The sequence below is a fragment of the Bombus fervidus genome, chromosome 4, assembly GCF_041682495.2.
Source record: "Bombus fervidus isolate BK054 chromosome 4, iyBomFerv1, whole genome shotgun sequence".
In the NCBI taxonomy this organism is placed as follows: Eukaryota; Metazoa; Arthropoda; class Insecta; order Hymenoptera; family Apidae; genus Bombus; species Bombus fervidus.
Window position 1 is genome coordinate 10,284,705 of NC_091520.1, and position 25,823 is coordinate 10,310,527.

Below are 25,823 nucleotides of genomic sequence, written 5' to 3' on the forward strand. Positions count from 1 at the left end.
CAGAGTGACGATTGTCCTCGTGTCCAGACTTGTCTGTGCAAAAGAACCGACGTGATTCAGTTTGATCCACTAAACCCTCATTTGTCCACTAATTACGTGGACCCTGTTCGAGGAACGTGCGAACGAGTACCACGACGAGAACGTTTCGTTCCTCGTTGTTTCTACTCGATTTACTACGACCACTTAAAACCAGCCGGTTAGAGATTACGCCGTCGCTTTTTGCCTTTGTTAATTCGTCGAGTGTCGGCGTGCCACTAATTGTTCAGTTTTGGTCGTACGATTTAGACGAAAATTCCATCTACAATACCGGCATGATGTATAGAAAAAGAAGAAGACTCGAGAACTGCGGTAATTTTCCTTTCAAATTATTCAGCGTCGAAAGTTTAAATTATTCGGTGATGTATTCTATTTCCTTACTGTAATTGTGTGGCAAGAGATTTACCGCTGATAATTGGGCTGCGAATGTTTGTGTATTTATTGGAAATTTAAATGCGAGGAAATATACGGAAATAAAATATACGAAAATATCCAAAGCGAAGTATTAATTGGACTGCGAACTCGTACGCGTCTATGGTAATTTTCAATCTGCGGAAATACACAGGATACATATTAGTATAGAAGTATATATAAAATATTTATAAATATCATACTTTTTACAACTTATAGTACACGAAACAGATCTTTATTTCTTTATATTATGTTCGTGAAAACATGAAATTAAAGTCTACGTGGAAATATACAGTTTAATCATAACTGTGTAACATACGCTGTATATAAACAAATAAACGAATGTACATATTGCAAATGCTGCATACAAGTATCCACGGAGATTTAACTTTTGGTCGGAGCAAAGAAAGTGGGAATTGGGTGTCGATTAAACTGAAATCGTATATTAATCAAAACAGCGAAGTTATTTAAACTTTACTTACCGTAGGTGTTGCGGAATGGCGGCGTGGTATCGGCGGTGGAACGCCACTTCCGGCGGGTGGGGGTTCCGGAAGCAGGGACGTTCGTGCCGGTAACCCGACGCTGTGAATTCTACTCTGTCTGGAATTTCACAGGAAAATATTATCGCCAAAAGGACAAACGAGACGTATTTTAAAAATGAATAATGGTCTTTATGGTCTCTCGTTATAAGCCTCTTGATAAAGAGGAGGTAAAGGGCATCGGTAATTCGCAAAGATATCAATTACTTATTACTCGCGCGTCTTTGATGGATCAGGCTCGCTAATTAGCTTGATTCAGCGCGTGCCCTTTTAACGGTATAGTTTCCTTTGTAGAAACGCTTCACTCGAAATCCGTCCTTCAAAGTGGAGTCATAGAGGTTCTAGATCCGGGATAATTGATGCCTCAATTAATATCGAGGACGAACGCCGCGGAATCATGTGACAGTACGAGCTTGATACATCAAGTGTTGGAAACATGTTTAGAAGTTGGTAACGAGGACGTTTGCAACTCGAAGAAGCTGGTAATTAGGGACACGAACTTCATTAATCCTTCGTATTAATCATTTGCCTTTCGTATAAATTAAGAAACTCGTGTCAAAAACAGCCCTTGTCAAATTTTTCCATTTTCTATCATAATGTTCCAGTAACCAGAAGCAAGACACGCAGCATGATAAAATTCATGTTGTAAAAAATGATCCGTGTCTTGATTTATTGTCGAATAAATTATAAACCGGTTCTATAAACATCATACTTGTTATGTGATACGCAACTTTTTAATTTAGTTACATTTAATTACAGACGTAAATATATAAGCATGAATATTTTGTTGAATATTTTCTTCTTAATGAGAATAGAAGCGTATTGACCAGTAATTAAAAGAATTGAGTAGCCTTTCGCTTTCCTGAAAAAAGACAAACACAGACAAGAGTCGTTTTCTTATAAGCTTCGATTTCTGGAAAGTAGTTGGATGAGAATTTTTTTCCCGACGTTGTTTTCGCGGCTCGCGTTTCCTTTCGAGTTTTACAATCAGTAATGTAATTAAGGGTAGAAAGTGGAAACTTGGCGATTAAATATCCCGCTGCGTTTATACCAAGTTCTCGGTTACAAAGTAACAAGGTAGAGGAAAAAGTTTCTTACACCATCTAATACGAAAAACAAATGGTTCGAGGGCAATCAGATTTGAAAAAGTTATCCCATTAAACGCGTGAAAATTTGAAAAAAAAAAGAGACGATGGCGAATCGACCCGATTTTCGAGGAGTCCTCGACACCAAGTAAATCAAGAGCGATTACTTTTTAATTACCTTGGCTGACGCGTGGGACTCGTATCACCGCCATGTGCCTCCGTTCCAGACATTTTAAGCGCTGCAATGAACGAGAAAAAGGTTCGAGTATCAGTGAACGATCACGTCGCCGGAAGTCGTGCAGGAGTTACAGCGAATCGATCGCGCGAACGAACGTCAAAATCAACTGATAAAACGACCTACCACACGTTCGCGTCCATTGGACGCGCGCCTCTTTGTGATCGGTTAATTACCTGACGCAATTATAACGCGTCCCATTTTCACTCGTGCTGCTGAAAAGCGTAAAATCTATGCAAAACGTAATTCCATGCGTAATTGGAATTTTAATACCTAGTTACTTTACGAAAGTGTACAAACGATATGTAAAGTTAAATTAGAAGATGGTAAATCAAAATTAATTTCCTTGGATAATTAGGTTGTTCTTTGAAAAATGAAAAGGAATCACGAATCAAGTAAATAAAAAAATTAATAAAACGTAGTATTACCTCGCTTTAAAAATGTAAACTAGATTCCATGGCACGTGTAACGTGATTTGAAAAATGTCAAAATCTTAGTTGTCTGATTATTTAAAATTTCAATATCCAGTTTTCTTATGAAAAGGTTGTAACAGCCGTCGTAAACGATACATAAAACTACATTAAAATACGGCAAAAGATAATCCAGCTAACAAGAATGTAAACTAATTTCCTCGAAGAATAAATCTCCTTTGCAAAGACCAAAAGCGATTCGAGGAAACACAAAACGAATAGGAACGAAATTACGATTCACGTTAGAAATATGAACGAAATTCCATCCATTTCATGTACAAAGACTGTACAAAAGGACACAAGTGGGTCACGTGATCTAAAATAAAGAAAAAAAGAGTGACGCGGTTCCGTCGGCGCTTGTTCGAGCAAACAGACTAGACGGTTCGCGCATGGTGACAGTGCTACTTCGGCTCACTATCAGGCGAAAGCACTATTCAATTTCCTGCTATCTCATCGGCCTGTGCACCCTTCCACGAGGGTTGGCTCTACCAGACTGCAGCCGAGGGATCGATGTGCCGGAACCCACCCCCGCGTTCTCGACAAGAGCACTCCGCGCCTCTCTGTAACACTTCCGTTTTAAATACGCGCCATATTCGTGTACCCCTTTTGTCCTACGCTGTCCAGGCGGACACGATTTTTCCATTCGAACAACTATTAAAGACGGCGATTAATTTAAATTCGTAGCCACTTCTGCAAAGTTTCTTTAATAATACTTGAGCGGTGTTTGACCTCTCGAGAATGCTGAAACAGTAAATTTTGATAATAGGAGGAAATTACGGAAGTGACTTAGGTGCGACTTCTTTAGCGTAGAAGGAAAATTTTTGAGCGAAAAGAATTCGGAATTTAAGAATCTTTTTGTCATTTTAGTTTTGATGGAGATATATCGATGAAGTCGGTGCATTTTCTGGAGCGGGGATGTTTATGCATTTATAGGAAATTCAAAGGTGGAAAAGGTTTAAATAATGTCGCGTATCCTTGCATCGATTAATTTTAATGCATCATCTTCAAAACTAGCGAAACCGTCGCTATTTCAACGTCATGCTTACAAGTCTAAATACTTCCATCTAGATACACTAAATCGTATCTGCTTTCCAGTTAACAGCTTTTCAAATCCCATAGATCTTTTCCATCGAGCGTTCCATTGACGTGTCATTCAAGCGAGCGATTTACGACGCGTTATCATCGTTCTAAATTTACTGTATAACTATACTTTGTTATCTATATTTTGCAAAAATATTTTCGCTTTTCTACGTATCTGTATTCACCAGTCTAGCTAACCTTGTAAATACGTGTATTTTAACGGGCTGATCCCCGTATACAGGTCAATAAATAAATATCTACGTAAAAATACATATAATATCAGATGTATTTAGTGCAATATTCAGAAAATGAAAGAATTATTTATTAGGTTTTATTCTTTTAATTGTATTCATAACAGCACGAATTTTTAGTTAACATGCAAAGTCTACCTATTTAATGAAACGAATGTTACCTTAGCGTTGACTTAGAATTTAAATAGTTTCTTAACATTTCTATTATCTTGCTAATACATACACTCATCGTAAAAAACGAAGTAACTCGTTAAAGCCCTACATAAGCTTCTTTCTTATATTCGTACAAATATTTTTCGTGAATATTCGCATTCTACTGACAGCGTATCTAAAATAAGGATAATATTTTACATTTTATAATAACTCAAAAATATTCGCGATCCTTTGACGTTCGGTTTGAAAGTAAGGCGCATTAGTATACGAATCACGAGGATAAGAATTCCAAAGAAGAGTCTTCCGTTCTTCAAACGTCTGCTCCGAACAACTCTTTCCTTCTACCTGCGTCGTAAACCTCTGGGTCAAGATGATCCTGACCCACATGTCATCCATTGAATAAAAATCCTCCTGACCTACATACGATTTGACAATCGATTTTTTTACTGTGGCAATGATTTCGCAGGGTCGTTTAACTGGCGAAACGATATCTAGTTAAGCAGAAGATTGAATAGACGTCTGTTGGCCTATTGCAAGCTCGGCACGTTGTTTCATTAATTAACTAAAGAAACTTCGAGCGATATGAAGCAACTAAGGAGGAGCTTTTCGAATTATGGGCGTTTCTCGAGATATTTTTCCGATTGTCGCATTTTTATAATCTACATAAATTACTATACACGTCGGTAAATTACTATTGTTATATTGCCATAATTCAATCAGATACAAGCAAGTTGATAAAAAAAAAAAAAGGTATTTTTTGAGAAACGCGCTTTTAAACGCGGTTTTATGTATTTCAAATTACAAAAGATACACATTTAAAGAAATTCTAATTTTCACGACAGAGTCGACAGAGAATTTTTATCAATTTTCATCTTAATACTTTTAAACAATGCGTATCTTTTTTAATCTATCTTTTGTACTTCGCGTAAATACATGGGATTCGATGAATATTGCTCGTATAAAATAAAAATGGAAGAAATGTTATCTGCAGAATTCTCGTTGAAACCTGCTTTTGCAGTTATGTTGAAAAGTGTTAAAAGTTAGGACATTGAAAACTTATTGTCATTTTTTGGATAAAAACAATGCTATAAAATTAGAAAGAATTCTGCTCGATAAATATTTTTAAAAACTCATATCCATTTTTATTGCTTTATAATTACTTAAATGTGCATTTAATGAGATACTGCACATATGTAATTACCTTCAATGTTATAATGTAACGAGGAAACCAGCTATTTGGAAAAAAGGTGATCCAAAGTCATTTTTTTTTTTTTTTTTTTTGAAGCTTCATTATTTTTTACTGAAATTAAAGTAGTCGTTTTTTTCTTTTCATGTCATTTTATTCTATATTAAAAATGAAATTTGTACAGTATCGATTTTATAGGTTTTTCATAAATATCGCGATTCCATAAACGTAGGAGGGTTTCAATTTTGAACATTTCAGAAGCACGATTTTAGCAGATACGCCGGTATTCCAAATAGCTGCTCAATTTTAGCCTTCAGCTAGTTTAATGGAGAGAATTAAAGAGAAGATCCCAGAATCGCGACACGCTCGATGCTTTTCATTATGTCGCCATTTATGTGTATCGCACGCTTGGCGAATTTTATTGCATTTATTCCACGTTTCCTTGTGAAAGACACATATAACAATTTACGAGTTGACAAATAAATGGATTCCTTTGTTGTATTGCCGAGAGGAGACATGATGTCACGATTGTTGGAAATGTTCGGAATACAGCGGATATGGAGGTTGAAACTTTGTCGGTGTATTTGGCGTAGGCACAATGAAGCTAATCAGCATTCTAAGCATCTCATTAACATGCAACGTCGACAAGCAACACAGTTTTAGGGGTCAATTACACCGACGACGAGAAATTAACTCGCTGATTCACAAGGACTTCTATTGCTCTCTCGAACCATCAATGATAGAGAATAAACTACTACTTAATTCTATAGAAATCCAGAAAATTGTATAACTCTAAATTTACATTTTTACCATTAAATTCTTCGTTTTAGTTTCTACAAATTCAGAAAATTATATAATTCTAAATGTGCAGTGTTAAGATTACTCGGAAAAATTCCGCGTCCCAAATTTCATCACCTAAAACTTTATAAATATTAGCATTCTCTATCACTAAAATCTCTTTTTGACATCAGACGTCCTTCTTTCTTCAGTGCTGACACTTAATCAGAGACTGTTTCTTACGAACGCAGGCAAATTAAATGAAATCGGTTGCTATCGTCACCTGCGTTGTGACCATTTTTCCGAATTTTTCTCCAACCGATACCCCACGATGGGAAAATGTAAATTTCGCGGAATCATAGCGAATATCGAATTTTAATAATTCCTCGAACCGCGGAATGAAATTGCGGGGGCCAATGGGAGAAAAAAAGTAAATTACCATTGCCCTGTGAACGAATTTCAATAATAAAGAGAACGTAATATTCGACGACCCGGATCCACGGCTCGTATAGTCAATGATATCCTCGAGTTTCTTAAGCCTAGACGCGAGTCTAAGGAACCGAATCTCGCGTTTGATGCTCTTTATGAAAATGATTCAATAAAATCGACGAGTCTCTTTCGTTTCTGAGTAATACATATATTAAAATGATGTTGCTTCACTGTATTTTCGCTCGTTTTATTATCGAAGCACCTAATCAAAATTCTTCTCCAAATTAATGTTCCAATAAAATTTTCCAAGCAAAACTTTCGTAACAAGTGGTGCAATTTGTGGTTGTACGTAAGTTATATAACAACCCGGGTTGCTTTCCGATATTACAAAGACAAAAGCACACGTGTGGCCCATCCGAGAAATTTATGTTGAAACGCAAAGTTAGCCCTGGCTCAATTAGATACGTATGAATGAACATTGTATTTAATTATCCCTGGGGAAGAAAAATCAGTTTAGACGAGGCGTTGATGGAAACCGGAGCGCATAAGTAGAATCAGACGTTTCCATCAGACCAGACGTAGTACAACTTATTCATCGAATTTTCTACAAATTTCTGTCATTAATTTTTACCGTTATTTTTTCAGAAAAAACGAAATGTTTTAAAATATCAATGACTAAGAACGCTCTATTTCGCAACACATTTAAAGAAATTAATCTAGATATGTCTATTATTCTACAGAAAATACGATTGCGAAATAAGTAATAAAAGTTTCAAGATCTTTTCGGTACTGTTTTTCTACTGTTGGCATTGCTCAACCTTCGTTTTGAAAAGATGATTATTATCCATAAAAATGTACAAAAATTTCATCGACAGATTCGTTAGAACCATTTGAAAATAAAAGAAATATAAAATTATTCTGAAAATTATTAGAAGCAGTTCAGGTATAGCCAAGTTAAAACGATCTTCCAAAAGATCTAACTCACCAACATCCAGAATCTTTTGCACACACGCACGAACCCAATCGGCAGTACAAAACTCTTAACAAGCAAAAAATACCAAAGAGGAAACAATATCTGTTTCAGTCGAGAGAGGAATCACTCGATCGGGGATTAATTCGTACGTCAGCTTCGACGGATCCCGGACACGCTGTTGACGCACCGATGCTGCGCGCTTTATCAAACGCTGAGAAACGGCGAGTGTCAACGCGCGATTGTCAACTGGTCGAAGTTGGATTATCAGCTGGTCCCATCGCGGGACCAGTTTTCGGATTAGAGTGGCCGACGAAACTTCGTATCACGTTGCGGCGTATCGATCGTTCCGACGGGGCGGGACACGAAAGGAAATATCGATGGCCGGGAAAATCCGTCACCGATCGAGACAGAGTCTAGTTCGATTCTAGCTCGACTCCATGCTCGCTTACCCAGAGCCACGCCACTGCAAACTAATCGAATACGGGTTGATCGTTGCGCGCGTTTCCTCGTTGAAATAATCCCTCGAAAAGATACAAAAGAAGGCTACGAAGTTACACAAAACTCGGCCCGCACCAACCGTTTACATTACGATCGATACATTGATTGTACCAAGTTACATAATAAATGCAACAAACAGTTTCTGAGGCAATAAAAAGCTTAGAAATTCATGGAAGGAATCGCATGTATACTTAGAGAAACTGTTAAACTGACAATTAATCGAACCGTAAGACAACTCACTCGGAAGATCGTAATGCTCATAAATCATAAAATACGTAAAATTTGCAGAGCCCATTAGACTGCTTCTTCCTCGAACAAGGCTAATATCACTCTCGCCTATCGCGTTATTTAAAATGTAAAGCGTTTAGAAGCCAGATTAATCAATCTCACGAATTGAAAACTATGGAACAATCTTAAATTTACCTTGAAACGTAGTATCTATTATGTATGCTATCTTATTGAAATTAGTGAATTTATAGAAACAAACCAGTTGTTTCTTGAGAATTGAACATCAACCGCGCATTTGTGTAATAGAATTGAGAAGCTGAGAAAAGGTAGAGCTGATTACTTAAGCTTGCGAGAGGCACATTTATCGTTGGTGCTTTCATGAGAGCTAAAAAGATGATACGCAGTCGTACATGATTTCCCAGACGCTTTACACTTACCTGAAAATGTAATTTCGTCCATTTGTGTAATGGATCGTAGTGGATCCTGGGGAAATACCTGCGATCGAGAGGCTGCGAGTCTCGTCAAAGCGACCAATAAATGCCAGCCACAGGAACGCGTACGAACGGAACACAAACAGAGCAAGTGAAGGGCTAAGATTCCCAAAAGACGCTTCAGAATCTCATTGTCTGATAATTGGCGTATTTCTGCAGCGAAATCTCGAAACAACGAGGGCCTTGGAAGGGCTCCACGTCCCCACGGAGCTTTTTTCTCTCTCCTTTCTTCTCTTCGTGCCTCGATCCCTTCTCATTTTTGTCGTCGACGACAGCCGTCGACAGGAATCCGTGCGTTTTGAAAAATTAATCTCGTTACTACGCTTGACACGATGCTCGTTTTTTATGACGATTTTTATGAGACGTCGTTATATTATTTTGAAATAATGAGCGGTGTGGGTGGCTAGACGGTTATCGTTTCCATGAAATTTGATATTAAAGCTGTCGTAAAATTTGATGAAACAACTGTTCATAGAATTGTCAGTTAGAACAATATGCTGCGCGTAATATCATTGCGCGTTGCTTAATCCATTTGTTGAGTAAGCGTAAAATTTGTAATGTTTATGTCACAAGTGACATAACTCGAACAAATTTCGCAGGAAAAGCGGGAAACGTTTTAGAAATTTACAAAAAATTATTTACTGAACGGAGAGGAACAGCCTCTTTGAAACATTGACCAAATACTATTGCTGTAATTATCCAATTTTTAAATTCTCCTTCGATGGTTTAGATGTTTTTTTAACACAGGACTGAATTATTTCGAGTTGCGGCACTTTTGAAATAGATGAAAATAAAAAGAAATCGCACGATATTGCTATACTACAATTACTACTACTTTCAGTTCGTGTTTAATCCACTTGTGCAAACACTCACGACAGAGAAACTAACTTCCTAAAAATATTATCCCAGCATTAGTCTCGTATTGAATTAAAGTCACGAAAATAAACATAAATGGATGTGGCGCGTTCTCCACGCTCAATTCTAAGACCATTTCTTACCAAAACGAGCGAAAAGAGCAAGCTCGGGGATCGTAAATCATTTATCAAACGATGCACGCAATACCTGTTGAACGTTTGAACGGATGGAGCGCATCGTTTGACTCGATTCGATTATTTTAATGCGATTCTTTTTAATGCGAAACTCGACAGGAGCAACAAAATAAACGAGCTAACGAGAGTCTCTTATCCTTGTGAAAGGTCTCAGACGTTAAATCCAGCGCTACGTGCTCGATAAACGAATCCTTCAATTTCAATATTAAAATCCATTCAATCTCTCGCTGTGTAATATTCCCCTTTTGCCTGTCCAACATAGTCCCACCGTTTAAATAATCGATCAAACTGCGCGTGTGTTTTAACCTACTTCAATTATTCATCCGACAGTTAATTAGGCCCAAGCCTGGCTCGTCACTGCATCCGCCAGTTGTAGTCCAAATTTTCGAGTACATATTACCAACACTTCGTGTACGTTTGCACGATGAAATTTATGTCTGCGATTACGTAATCGTTGATGTAAATTCGTTATTTCATTGTTTGGATTATATACTTCTATTATTCTGACTGCAAAAACACTATTACTTGTCAAAATGATAAATTTGTTAATGTTACAGTACTTATGACAAAATTGACAAAATTTTAGTATTGTTGAGGTAGGGATCCGTGATTAAATTGTAGATTTTCTTATGCAGATCCATATTTTTGTTCATCCCACAAAGAAGGAAATAGAATGTAAGGAAAGATCTAAATGTTACAGAGATTTAAATATCAGAAAGAGAACTCTGTAATCATGTCATACGTATGTTATATTAAATGAATAAATGCACAAATTCGCAGATTAGCAATAACGCGCAATTAATTATCTACGTTATATTAATTTAATTGTAATTGTTTATGTATAATCTATTTAGATTACAGGTTGGTAATTCTAGCATTAACGCGACAAGTACTCGCAACGTATGGATCAGTTCTCTCGAAGCAATTCTTTGTTCAACGTTCCATAAGATGACCACTATGGGATGATAGATTCTGTTACTTTTTACACCTTCATGATTCTTTAAGAATATTTGTAGAACGAAAATTAAATTCCTGGCCCCAAGTATAAATCACATTACAATTTCATAAGATGATCGATCTCTTAAACTCTTGCCATAGTAGCTACTTAAGTCACTGTAACTTCTTCATTACTGTAACATCATGTCAGTCGACGTAATATTAAAACATTATGTGTAATTTATACTTGAAAGTGAAACTAGAATTCAATCTAAATTTTATTACGAATAGAGCCTGTTTTAATTAAATCAGATCTGTAATCTATGTCACGCTGCAACCAAATGAAATTCCTTACGTTTCATAAAACTACCATTCTTCGTTTGTTAAAATATCTTGTATACTATTTCGAAACTGAATAATTGAAGTTCTATCATTTTCTTCGCTCCGTCTTCGTCTATTTTCATTCAATTTAAGATACTCATTGCCGATCATTATTTTGTAGTGATCCGAATAACTTCATTTAAGAATGATATTTTGAAAAACAAAGAAATGGTCCACATCTTGATTAAAGAAAGGCAGAAAAATGAGTCCATTAACTTACTTATGTCTGACAAATTCGCTTTCATTTTACTTAACTTTGCATTTTCCTAAAATCATTTTTTAATTGCTATGTAATCAAAATTACAATTATTCAAATCGAGCTTTACTGTGAGTCAGATCTATAATCTATAATTTAGAGCTTCTACTAAATCAAAAATATAATCCAAAGATTAGAAAAAATACACTATAAACAAACAGAATTGCTCTTTTCCCACAAAAATTCTCCTATCAATTTATTTACTGGTGTTCGATAAATAAGTTCCTATTTCACTTAATAACTTCATATTCCCTTAAAATCATTTTTAAATTGCCATATAATCAAAATTACAATTATTAATTACAATAATTCAAAGACTGAAATAAGATTTGCTATAAACAAGTAGAGTTTCCCCTTCTTCGCAAAAATCATTTTATCAACTTACACGCTGATGTCTGACAAATATGCTCCTATTTCACTAGACTTCGCATTCTGCTAAAATCACGGGAGCCTTAGCATCGAATAAAGACGTTCGGGCATTTACATGCAAATACCGATTTCACCATTCTCCAGTGGGTTCCCGGGGCTTGTTTACCCATTTATATCGTTGAGTAGACTCTATCGATTCGGAGCATCGACGTCCGTATTCGGCTAACGGCGAGTCACAGTCGCGATTTGCATACGATTAGGCATATAGAGCGCATCCAAATAGAGGGTGAGAGAATATGTGGCAGCGATTTCTCGATCTTATCACGGTTGCTTCCATTTTCCTCGTCCTTTTTCATCCGGCTTTCCCAGTTCCGTGAACACAAATCCGACCCGAGAATCCGTCGGCGATAGGTGTATAGAGGTTCACCACCGTTGTACCAGCAGATCCTGCAAATCCTCCGAGCCCCGAAGCTGTATGCGAGGAACTACAATGGACAGCCTTACCGTGGAATACGCTGAAAAATCCGCATCGACCCACATAGTTGAGAAGACGACGGGTTTGAGCTTAATTGACGTCGATATCGTGCCATCGACTGAGATTTCAAGATATTTTTATGTTTGAAGATTTGCAAGGAATTGGACATTCGATTGATAAAATTTGGACTCGAAGAGGTGGAAAGTAGAATAAGTGTATTTTCTTCTAGAAATGAGATAATCATAGGTAATGATACACAGGATTTGTTCTTGTCTAGAAGAGAAATGCTTCCTTCATGACGGTAATGATATTTATTGTTTAAAACTACACAGAGATTCTTCTATTTAGATTCTATTTATATTCTCCAATTTAAAAATTCTAACACTTGTACTAATAGAAATTCAATTAACGACGAAATTGAGACAAACGAATAGAGGAAGAGCGTTTGAGTAACGATAGATATTAGCATCCAAAAATATGTAACAAATTTATCTATCTGATAAAAAGAACTTTGCATAAAACATGGTATCCAGATCCTGAAATTAGTGATAGAAACTATCGGAAAAAAATGACGATAGCTCAAGAAACTATGACAGAAAATTCGTGGAGACAGATATGAATGCTTTGTTCGGTATAGTGGCAAGTGAAACGCTGTTAAGTAGCTTGATTACTATTCGGCGGACCATTGTCAAGAAGGTCGACCCACGCTCTTGACAATGCCTAACACAGCACCAGCCGAAACGTCAAGAGAGAACCGCTCGTAGAGCAAATAAACTTTCGAGCATCGCTGATGGGAAATTACAAGGGGGAGCTCGAGTGGGATCCTCGTTCTCCTTATGTCGGAGATATTAACTGAATTACTACTTGCTCTCGGAAGAAGCAATCACTACTGTTTACTTGCTCCGAATTGCTGCTTGCTTGTGAGAAGAAACAATCGTGTTTAGGGTTTAATTACAACGAGTCATTGCGACCAATACGATTACTATTTACGGAATAGAAAGATTACTATTTATGTTTATAAGGGTTGCAAGAAAACTCATTAGCTTAGACATGCTTGTTGCAGAAGCAAGAAAATTTTATGTTGCAATTAATTTTATTTTTCCATTTGAATGTTCGGAATAATAAATGAGCGATAAACATGGCTTTAAACGTGTTAAATTTGAAAGCTACACAGGAAAAATAAATGTTCGAATATGGAAAATGTGGCGTTATTTTAAAACCTGAAAAAAAAAGAAATTCAAACATTTATAAAATTAAACAAGCTTATTAAACAGGACTCATAGAGTGTCTTTAAAATATTCCAACATTCTAACTAACTGAGAATGGTGCCGCAACGTATCATAGACAACGTTATTTCACGATGTTCGAAATAAATCTCTCAAAATTCCAGTATAAAGTCACCGATGGCGGAAAAAGCATAAATTCAAAAGAAAACGCGAAGCTGTCCCATCGATGACTGACGATTTCGTAGGAGAGGAGGACGCCGTCGTGGCAGATAGAAAATAAAGCCGACGCTTTCCGGCGCAGCATCATAAATCAACAGCGGACCGTTCGTCGGTCATAAATCAGGCTACAACTTTTCATATTTATTTCACGGTCCACGCTGATCGGTCATGCGTGGACATCGTGACACGTGGACCGGTCTCCGCTTCCTGACAGCCTATTTTCGAGCGAATATCGCGGGAATTTGCATCAGTGACGCGGCCCCGCGTAAAGGAGAGCAAACAAACGACCCGTGAACTTATTTGTTTTTTATTTCGGCCGGACAAAATTCCCGCTTCCACGTTTCTGTATCGATGCTCTCTCGTGAGCCCCGTTCAATTTCAATTTCGAAATCTCTGACGAGTGACGAACGACGATTCGGTCTTAATTTCCTTGCCTGTCGAGATTGATATTTGCTAGATTTTAGAGATCATTGTTGAGAGATACGAAACCCATAATTTATAAAAGTGCAAGGATGACAAAGAGAACAATTTGAAATTTAAATAAAGAAACTGGTAGAAGAATATGTTCGATTGATGTAATTACGGTGGAGCTTCCTTCACCGGAACGAAACGTAAAGCGCAATTAATGAGATTTTTATATCCAATTATAAATTTATATAAAAATAATTGAATGCTTTTAAATAATTTTACTTCGTTTGCTTCAAGTATAAAAGGTGATTGTTTGTGCATCGTTTGTATATCACTCTGGAATTATATGGGAAAAGATTGAAAGAGAACTTAAGAATACAATTTTCTCTAGATCCTGTATATTGTAATTTAAAAGTGTTTCAACCCGCAAAGATCCAGCGCTTCGAAGCTAAGTTCCACGGACAGTATCGATTCCCTTCTTGTAAAATATGGCACGGCGTTGTCTTACACGCTCGTAGACACGGAGCTTAGCAGTGTCGCGCTGCAAGAAACGACGGGGAAAAAATTTTACGAGATCGAGCCACCCGCGGGAGCCATAATTTTTACGCGATCGATCCCCCATATTTCTTTAATCCGAACCATAACCACGATACGACTTTACGCGGACATTTCACACGCGTCGCAACGTTGCGACAAAGAGAATCTGAGCGAAGTACAAGACAATCTCTTTTCCATTATCTTCAAATAAATACTAAGGAAATCCTAGAACTGTAAGAATAGTCGTTTATTTACGTGAGATCCGATTATATCGCTTTTAAAAATTGAAGTTACCGAGAATAATTTCTTATCTGGCTTCGTTAAACTTACTTCTCTAATTACCGTTGCTATTGTTATTCTGAAACTTTCCCTGGGATTAGAATAAATGTCTGTTTAATCGAGGCACAATTCTAATTACAGCAATTACGAAATTCTACGAACAGCGTCGATCTTTTTCAAGAGGTGTTCGATTGGTATCACGATAGAAATCTGCGTGGGAAGCCTCGTCCTCGCCTCCTTTGAGTTGAAAAGCAACCTGACGCGAAAACAGAGAAAAGAAGCTATTGTTCACCTCTACGAGAACGAATTTCAAGTCTCGAGTTTCCTAAGGCGAACTTCTTAGAACAATCTCTTTTTTTTTTTTAAAGAAATTAATATAAAATTCTAGATACTACTTTGTAGAAAGTCAAGATTCAGAGATCGTCAAACGTTCAAAGTTGCAAGGCTACAGATTTCTTTTTTACAATCTTAGAATGTTGCGTCGAATAAGACAATCGAATGATTCGAACTTCCTAGAATTTACTTGCGAACTTTATTTGCTTTATCATCGAACCTGTTACTATATTTCCCAGAAAAATGTATTAATTCGAATAATTTGTAAATAAAAATCGTGCAATTCCATTAGCAAATAATTCGTTTGTGCAAGAGTGTCCTGCATACTAAAAAGAAGATCATCACCTGTTTACGTCACTAAGACGCAGTGCTATAGGTCAGGCAAGTAGTAGAAATTTATTTCGCCGTAACAATAGGGTGAAACTCGTTCGAGGAGAGAGATAGAAATATTCAGCGTAGATTGTCGAATGCATTAGTAATCTAGGCGGTCTAGGACGAGAAGAAAGGAACATCCGATACATTTGATCGAGCTCGTAAAAGGGCACATCCCTCAAATAGTCCTCAATATCCGTTCCTCGTATCTCGACCCGCCATTTTATAATGCAGCCCACATACGGCGTTTCAGCCTTGATTTCAGGTTTCTTTCTTTTTTTTCTTTTCTTTTTTGTATTAAATGGTCGCCAATAGGAGGGCAAAAACGTGCCCTTTTTCGTTTCTTTGCGCATGGCTATCCTTGACCCTTCGGCTATTATGAGAATCCAGTTTCTTTTCCCTAGAGCTTTTATCAACAAGTGTGGAGAGTATAACGTTATCCAGGAAACATGAATCTACATAAATTATTTTTAAAAATCGTCTAGAAATTCTGGGCCATTCAGCTGTGCCGGTAAAATATAGAAAAAGATTTCGTGATTCAATAAAGAATTATTTAAGAGATTATTTAATTAATTAAAGAGCTCAGCTGGAAGTACTCAGTTCGAATGTATTTTTTCCGGAAACGAGATAAGCGCATAAGATCTTTATTTATCTGGAGGATCTTTTTAATGAATTTCTAAATCTTTATGAGTAGAAACGGTAATACGTTTGAACATATAAAAGTAAATTTCTCCTAACAGACTTTTTTACTAGAATTCAATCTCACTCCTAGTTACCTTAGATATAAAAACTTCCATGATAATACCACATCTCTATCGAATCTTTCCACCTAACATGAAAGTGGACACGTGTGAAGCATAATGCGAAGAAGCTCGAATTAATTCCGAGGAACTCGAATTGTCGCTCGCAGGCTTTCGTAAAAAAAAAAAGTGGCAAGTTCTTACTCGAGCAATTTCCCTTAACTTTAACTTCTTACTTAAAAGAAGTTGGCCAGATGGTGAGCTTTAGCCGGAGGAAGTGCGACTAGGGGAGTAACATTTGCAGTCGTAACTCGATTAAAGGAAAAAAGACAGAGTTACAGGAACGAAGCATAGAACTCTTCCCTTTCTTTCGTTGCTCCACTCTCCGAGGAAAATTTATCTTACGGATAAATTTCTCCTGCAGCTTTCGGATTAGAACTATTAATATTCGCGGAACTGAGTTCCCTACTTTTAATTTAACTTGCAAGATCGACGAGCTTCGTGAGGATGTTGAAACAAGTCGACTCGTCATGCCAATGTTTCCAACACCGTCTTCTGCGTCTGACGTTCTCGTCATTCCGTTTGATTACATTCCTGAAAAGTGTAACGCCATGGCTCCTTGGCGTTCCACGCTCCTAATATTCGCCGATATTACGTGGCACGCGGATAGTTATGTAATTTTGCGCGGACCAAAGTTGGCAGTGAGACTGTGCTTTAACATCGTTTGATGCTCTTTTTTTCTACGCCGTTGAAATAAACGATACTGCGTTACTTGTACGATAACGCCCCTTCCCCCATCCTGCCCCTTTCATTGCCAGAGGATAGAATTCCCTGTAAATTTCTTAAGCTTTCTACTGCCAGCCGTAAATACGTGATATATGCGAAGAATGTCTTGGCCGTTTTGATATGTACATTTTTAACAAATACAAACGTAAACAAACGGCATCTATATATCACATAAGCATCAAGGGCGGATGTATCGGTCAGCTGGCAGCAGAAGGACTCAGGAAGGCTGTAGTTCTCCAATTTTTACTTTCTGTCTTGCTTTCATTCTAAGATACAAAAGGACCTTTAACCTTTTACATATGCACGATATCATACTTTAACAAGTTGTTTATTACCGTTTGCGCCGTTAACTACTATTTTTAATCTTGTCAGAATTAATTTTTTTTTTATTGGAGTATATTTTGTTTGTAAGAACATCAAGAAATGTACGTTTCAATTATTATTTGATTACAAGCTTAGGAAATTCGAAAACGTGAGAACGTAAGAATGTACAGAGTGTACATAATATGCAAAAATGCATGAGATATCAAAAGCAATTCTACGAAGTAAGAAGTTACATTAATTGCTACAAAGAGAATTTTCCCCACAGTCTCGAAAACATTCGAACCTCAAAGGGTTCGTGTTTTAAGAAAACATTTAATGGATTTTTTGAAACGAAAAATTACGGATATCAATAATTATTCCCTCATATTTTCCTTAAAATTAGAAAACTTCTCAAGCAGTGAAAAATACAATTAGATCGAAAAAGTGGAATTACAAAGATTGAAACATTTTATGGTAATCTACAGGTTTACATTGTAACATGTTCTGTTATAATGTTTGCGTAAATGTTATCGGTGATAATATCCTCTCTATTGTCCCACTAGCCATCAGATGAAACACGATTTGCATGGAACCAGATCTCCAAAATCTGCATTCTATGGTAATCTCCGTTCGCCGTGTATCAGTGGTTGAGAATTAATTAATAGACGAAACTGGCAGGCTCGTGGACGTTCGTATGTTTGCCTTGTTACTGAAAGATTACGCCCCGAGCCATGCTTCGAATGCAATAATAAGATTAGCTTCTGTACGAGAATCTATCACACTGAATTGATAAGAACGATCGCTCGAAAAAGTAGAGTACATGAATTTCAACGCAAACGACTTCGATTATCAACGTACATCTTTCGAAAGTTAAGAGTTTCTCGATGAACACGGTTCTAGCATGAGCAAAATAGGAATGTGAAATAATAACGTACAAGAAAGATTAAAATACGATTGTAATTTTGAATGATATATCAAAATAACGAGATACCCTTTGGACGTGGAAAATCGTTTCAAAAATGTTCAACTCGGAACATTAGCCAACACTGTTACGATGTAACGACATTTTCGTATCTGTAGCTCGTAGAAAATTGCTCTGTGAAGCGTAGTCGCAGAAAATATTTCAGATCGATGGCGGAAAAGAGTAGAAAACGATAAAACTGATCTTTTGAGGAGTAAATAGTTGTTTCAGACACACTATGTAACTCTACTTCTAATATTTAAGATTACATATTTTCTATCATTAAACAGTAATTAAGTCTAAATTATAAGCAAAGTATAGAATTATCCGTTTCTTTCGATTACTGTATACAAAATTAGATACCATTTAAAAGAGCAATTCGTTTTGCTCGGTTTAATTGGAAACTACTCGATTTTCTCTTTGTCGGTTCAGAAGTAACTTAGAGGTCTGGACGGTGAATTTCGCTAATTGTCATTGGTTTTCAATGGTTTCCCCAGTACCAAACAATGCTGGTCATGGAAAGTCGAAACCTGGCAAGCTACTAAACGTTGTGGCCTGTTAATCTGCGGAACGTTACCTCTTTTAACTAGAGGTTCGCAGCTTCGTGAATCCTTATAAAGGAAACATCCCCTATTTTCGTCCCTTTGAGATCGCTCTCAAATATCTACTATAAATATTATACCACCCCAAACGAGATTAATTCACAAGCCAACTAACGAAAAAGACACGGGCAAGCTTTATAAATATTTAACAAAATTGAAAGATAGAAAAGTAATAAAAGCTTACGAGTTTGTCGAAGACGATGACTGATTCTCGATCTTCAGGAACGGTCTCTTAAAGGTGCTAACGATCAGGATTCTCAGCTGCGAGTCGCAGAGGCAGCGTCGTTAGCGCGCCACTTGAAAAAATGTCTCGTCCCGCCGAGCGGATTTTCATCTTAGATTTCTGCCGCGAAAGGAACGCTGACGCGTCGATCAGCAGAATAATCGTGCAGCTTCTCGATCCATCTCTTCTATTGCGCGTAAGCTCGATCTTCATCGAATACGAACCCTTCGCATCCTATTCCGCGTTTTCATTCGATCCTCCCGGTGCCAGGCGTTCTTCTTCCAAACTTTACGACGTCCAACGTTTTTTCGATGAAGATACGAATACTTAATTTCAAATAGAACGAACCTATTGTCACGTTCGAGATTCTTCCTCTATTCTTCTTTCTCTACAAACTCGTGCAACTTCAAACTTCTATCTTTTCGTATCTTCTCTTGTTCCTGCCAGATCTACGCTTTTCTCGATCCGTTTAAATGATCGATGGATTATTTATGAATCTTCGAATTGCAGATCACTGAATTTCGTTGATGTACCCTCTTGAAACCGCTCGAAATCGCTCGACCTGGCACCAGGGTGATACAGGGACACTATCCGATTCTCGCAGGTCGCGTAAAATCGAGGATCGTTCTCGTTCGGGGCACACGTGGAGCGAACGTGCGTACTACATGCGTGGGTGGTAGCGTACTACTGAGTTTCACGCTCACGAAAAGCCAATCTCGACTCATCCCCACCTGCGCCGCATCTGAGCGCCCTTCCAGCCCCTAGCTCGTCTTCGTCCCCTCTTGGCCGCTCCCGAGCTAACCCTCTCCTCAAAACGAGTTTGCGCCCCTGCTAGACTTTGCGTCTCCCTCTTTCACTTTCCCACTTCGCTTCTATTTCTTTCCTTCCCATGGCCACTCGATCTGACCGCAGACAATGACACGATCACGATGCCGCGGTGGCCGAACAGGGCTAATGTAGCTTCCGATGTTCCTTTCGGTATCGCAAAGCTAAGAGAGGATCCAAGCGTTCCTTTTCACGATCGATTTTGTTTGTTAGTATAGAGGGACAAATGTGGCGAAAATTTTGGGGGAAGAATTTTTCTTCGGTGCTGTGGATATTATTTTCTTGATAGAGAGGGTTCGCTGTTTCTTCCTTCTTTTATTTTTTTATTCTTCTTAGAGGGAAGGGAGATACTAATATTTGAAGATATCTTGGAAGAAAAGTATCGTGGTCGTACAACTTTCACTGCAAATATGGTTTCGTATGCTAAGCGATAGTTTTCGTACAGAATATTTCTTTTAAAGGAAAATATTTCGAAAACTGGCCGAATCTTCGACACGAAATAAAGTTTTACTCCCATCGAAAAATCCATAGCCAAGCGTATGGAGATTCAAAATAGTTAAACTTTGTAAAAACGTACGATTAAAAATATATGCTAATACGTAAACTCATATTCTTTAGCAATTTAAGAGATTCTTTCAGAAATAAATTTAATTCTCTCCTTTATTCTATAATCTCTCCAACTTTTTACTAATCTGCGAAATTTCGGAAACCAACCTCGACAGTCTTATCTCGAGTGATTCATTGGTACGACTACGGTTTTAGTTGGTTGGCGCGTGTGCATTTATCGCCGCCGATTGCTCACCCCAACACACGATAAATGTTTTATCTGTCCCGGTTGATCCCTTTCTCGTTCGCTTCCGTTGTTCCGTTCTTCTCCCTCTAGCGTACATAATTCTGCCCATGGGTGACTCCCTTTCGGTCAGAACTCGGAGCCAGGGCGCCATCCAGTCTAGCCAAATAAAAGTTCGGTGTCGTCGTCTGGTCTCGAGCGATCCCTGAATTCGGTGTGTCTATATCGAGATTAGGAAATGGGATGGCTCTAGCTTGGTAAAATTCTATGTGAATTCATGAGACGAATTCCTCGTATGGATACCGCTTAAACCGACGAGGGAGCTTGTGCCTTCATTATGCACTTGGAATATTCGAAGATTTTGTGATACGCTTGGTTTAACGTAGGAAAAGTTCGATTAAAGGTAAACGGAATGTTCTTCTTACGATTTTATCGAATTATTATAGGAATTTTTGATGGATTCTCTTTTAAAGAATGAATAGAATCTTCCGAACGGTTGCAAGCGTTTTATAAGCGTGATAGCTTCAATACCGAGAAGGTCTATGGCTAAGTATAGTAGTACAATTTCAAAATATAACGATGTAAAGATAAGGATAATATACAGGATACAATACGACGCAAAGCAACTGAAGAACATTCAAGACCCGACTTGGATACAGATTTTCTATGCAACATATTTTATTCCATATTATGAGCTTCTGTATTTTATTATAAATTTTGTTAGTAATACGTAGGAAGATTTTTACGAATGCACGCAATTGTTAAATCCCTGTGAACTTGCAGAATTCCCATGTATGTCTACTTTACACTTGATAAATTCTCCGGAAACTTGTACCCTTCGTATCTCTTTAGTAGATGTTTTCCCCGTTTCAATATTCATTCGAAGACACAACGTCAGCAAAAATTACCCTTAATAATACTTCCCTTCATCCCTGTTCCTCTTCCGAACACTCATTTCTCATGTCACTTCGCGATACTCGCGTTGAATATTGCCCGAAATAGACACAATCATTGACCTGTTTCATCCATCGTAACAACTGAAGATTTCATCGAATAAACATCGTCCGACCAGTTGATTAACGATTAGAGGGTACCTTTATCATCAGAATTTTTCTCCATCTCTCGGAGAAACATTTATTTCCTTCTCGCCTCTGTAAATTACATCTACAGCAGGATCGTTTGTCGCTGTCCTTTTATCTTCTCCTCTCGTTCCACTTCCTCGGCTCGTCTGTTTCAGCATCTTGTGTCCGACGTTCGTTATGAAGCTACTGCATCGTTCTTTCTTCGTTTTCATCCATCGAAGGAAACGAATCTTCCAAAAATATGGAACAGTCTTACAGTTCGCCCGTGAAAAGTGGAGATCGTCGATCGGTAAAAACCAGTACTGGTTAAAAGAAGGATAATAAAGAGTCTGTCACGAAAAAGAAGGATCAAGAGAAAGAATGGAATCCTCTCGAAACTTTCCTAAGAGACTGTGATTTACTTAGTCACGATAAGCTTATCGACGGACGATCTTATAGCAGGTTGAACCTGTGAAAAGTATTGGGATCGTCCCGCGATTGATTTCACAAAGTTTCGACAGGCATATGTCAATGTCCTGGGATAACGAGGCAATAAGTAGCAGGAAGATTTTATTGTCGAGCTATTTCGTAAATAGTATAGCGCAGTGGGAAAATGATACAAGTATATTAAAAAAAAAAAAAAAAAAGAAAGCGAGATAAATACAAACGACATATATTAATTTTTCACTTGGACGCAATAAATAGAAAACACGAATGTGACATTTAAACACGTTTAGTATTTCATGGAGAAACATGCTGTTTCCTGTATTTTAATGAATTCGAGGAATTCGTGTGACTTGGAACGAAAAACGTCAAAATAAAATGATTGAGTAACGTTGAATTATTCTTCACAGTAATAAGTGGCCTCTTTTGAATTGCAGCAAAACTTCGTTTATACGAACTCCATTTATATTTCAACGGAATTTTAATAAACACTTGATTACGTTAAATCATTTCCTCGTATAAAATGTAAACTCCTATTATACTGCGATTAAATATCAGTAGTTAGGAAACTCCGATTATTACGTTTCTTATATGATTAGAATTCTCTTCATAGATCCATATGAGCAGAGTTCTATTGTACTATACAGGATATTAAAAAATGGACAGTATTTATCTAATGTGACAAAAGTATCGTTTGAGACGTATTTCTCAAGTGATAAATGACTTTTCAGTTTCACGCTGTATTATTTTGAAAACTGTGAAAAAAAATTCTCGATAAAAGAGTTGGCAAGTTCTGTAATCGTAAAGGGAAATAGAATGAACGTGTGAGAAGATCGTACAAAAATATCGTTCGATGGTTATTTTTCAAGTTATAAGCGATTTAGTTTTAAGCTGTGTTATCTTTAAAAGTGCAAAAACAGAAGTCTCAATTCAAAAATTGGAAAATTCCATAATCGTAGAGGGAAAAGTATCAAAAGATTAAGCTAATTGAATTCGGATCGAGGCATCTGATCCACATTGAAAAAGACCAAAAAGGGAAAAAAAGTATCTGATTGTGTTTCATCAAGCGCACGAAGAGACAAAGGGAGAAAATTAACAGTATTGTAGGAAAGATATATGGAAGAGGGCGGGGGAAGGGAAAAGTGAGAAAAGACGCGAAGAAATACGAAATGCGGCTGTACATATCGATCCATCGCGAATCGGCATGCAAGCATCCGCGTTTTCCATTCAAACACCAGATTATGTCGCGTTATGTTACATAGCCTCGATGTAAATTTCATTATCGTCGGCGAAGCGAGGATTCGGTTAAACGGCGATTCGTGTACTGACGAGAGTCTGTATGGATGACGATAAACGTAGGCATTCGCTATTATGACACACGATGTGGATTACCGAGTAATTTCTGCTAATAAATTCGAGCAGTTGACACAGTTTCGATTATTATGTGAGTTCATAACGTGGCTTGTTCTGTATTCAAATCCTATTATGCTCTCTGAATCATTCTCGATTCATTTATGCGATAATATCGAATATGTTCATAGTATTAATTGTTTGAAAAATTTAAATTTTCTATAAATGATTTATTAATAGAATATCAAATCACAGTATCAATTATTGTATTTATATCTAACGATAAAACGCTCTGATGAAACGATAAAGACGTTACAATTATTGCGAACTTCTCTTGCAACTGTATGGTATTTCTTAAATTCTACATTTAACTACGTTATAAAAATTCACGAAAAAACAGTTTACATCACCAGCTACTGCAAGGCGTCTTCCGTTATATTTTTCTGAAACTTCCAGCTCCGAATCAAATCGCAGATAAATCGCATAAAAAGAAGTTTACAAACGTTTAAAGACAAAAGAAATTTACAAGATCGTCGCAGTATAGCCTGGTTTCTACACCGAATTAAGAGACGATAATAGGTGAACAAATTCAGCGAAGCGAGAATCAAACTTAAAGATGTGTATACCGAGAGAACTCATCGACAGATTCGAAGTTAAAGGCGAAGAATCGGCCGAAAGATCTTTCTCGCGAGATCGTATCAAGAGTACACACACAGAAAATATCTATAGGTGCAACCGAAACGGATATACATAGATGGAGCGAGCTGGTTCCAGCGACGGAGATAATTCGACGATGCTTTTGTGCCTGGAATGGCTATAAATTGAAGCAACCTATCGGAAAGGGAACGCCGGTGGATCAATGCCAGGAGCTCGTTTCATCGAAAATCGCGAGGAGAAAGATTCGAGCTTCGCGTCCCTCTTTTAATTTCATTCCTCATTGTTTCTTGCTCCCTACGCCCTCGAAAAATCGAGAGATTAACGGAGGCAATTTCGAGTTGCTCTGCCCACCACTTTCGCAATTCTATATCGACTATTGTATCCTGGAAATTCCATTTGACAAAGCGCTATTTTCAACCGATTTTCTTTGATTCCCGATCCACATTGCCCGATAGAACTTCATTTTCAACCGGCGTTTAATATACATCGTGTTCCACGCGATAAATTAACTGGAGCAAATTATGCGGCGGCTGGCGGCAGAATCTAATAGCCGAAGGGAGGAAGCTTGTTGAATTTCGTGGTGCTCTTCAAGACGAACCTGAGAACGCAACGCGAGTAATTAGACGATCATCAGCCTCGACCTACTTTTATCTTTGAAATCTAATTAAAGGCGATTAAAGTTATTGATTCGTGCTTTTCGTTTGGTTAATTTAGGAAGAAAAAAGTTGCTAGGGAAATAACTGGAAACACTGGTTGGTGTAGATGTCAAAGGCAGAGAGTCGATAAAATCGAGGGGGCGGAAAAGGTGGAAAAACGAGGGCAGAATTATCGGCGGGCAATAATTTAAAGGGACGAAAGTCAGCGACACGCGTGATCGATAAACAGGAACAGCAGGTTCTCCCGTTTGTTTGCGATCCAACGGGGATGATAATTTCACGTCGATCCATTAAGTTAGTTAATTAAGCGTACGCGTTTCGCCGCGGCGATCGCTTAACGAGTTGCTGCCCCGTTGATCGATTCATTAATTCGCGACTTTGCCGGATAAGCCGGTAGCAAGGGACCGTGACCGGCTGAAAATTCTCTAATCCGTAATATACCTGGGAAATAAATTAGGACAACGTGGTAAATGTAATCTTTCGAGAAAATTTAGATATCATACACGTGCGATATTAGGATCGTAATATATGGACAAATATGTTCCAATAAGTTTAATTAATCTGGCACTGCACATGTGGTTGCTCGATAGATCGACGAAGTACGATAGAAAAGTGATGATATTAGAAACACGTAATTCTAAAACTTACTATCGTTAGCATTAATCGTGCACTAATAGAGTAAAATTAAGAAATTGAGAAGAGACGGAGTTGATCTATTCAGTTTTCGATAGACTCGATTTATA

General features: G+C 37.6%; 1 protein-coding gene across 1 annotated transcript in view; it reads right to left on the reverse strand.

Moving 5' to 3' along the window:
- LOC139986954 (uncharacterized) overlaps positions 1-19,983 on the reverse strand; it is a 41,705-nt gene extending 21,722 nt beyond the window's left edge. Inside the window, exons 1-3 of the mRNA XM_072002734.1 lie at positions 19,259-19,983; positions 2,250-2,310; positions 930-1,047 (exon numbers count right to left, since the gene is read on the reverse strand). Of these exons, the coding sequence (XP_071858835.1) occupies positions 930-1,047; positions 2,250-2,302 (171 nt within the window). The 5' untranslated portion in view covers positions 2,303-2,310; positions 19,259-19,983. The remainder of the gene's footprint in view (positions 1-929; positions 1,048-2,249; positions 2,311-19,258) is intronic.
- Between the last annotated feature and the right edge of the window lie 5,840 nt (positions 19,984-25,823).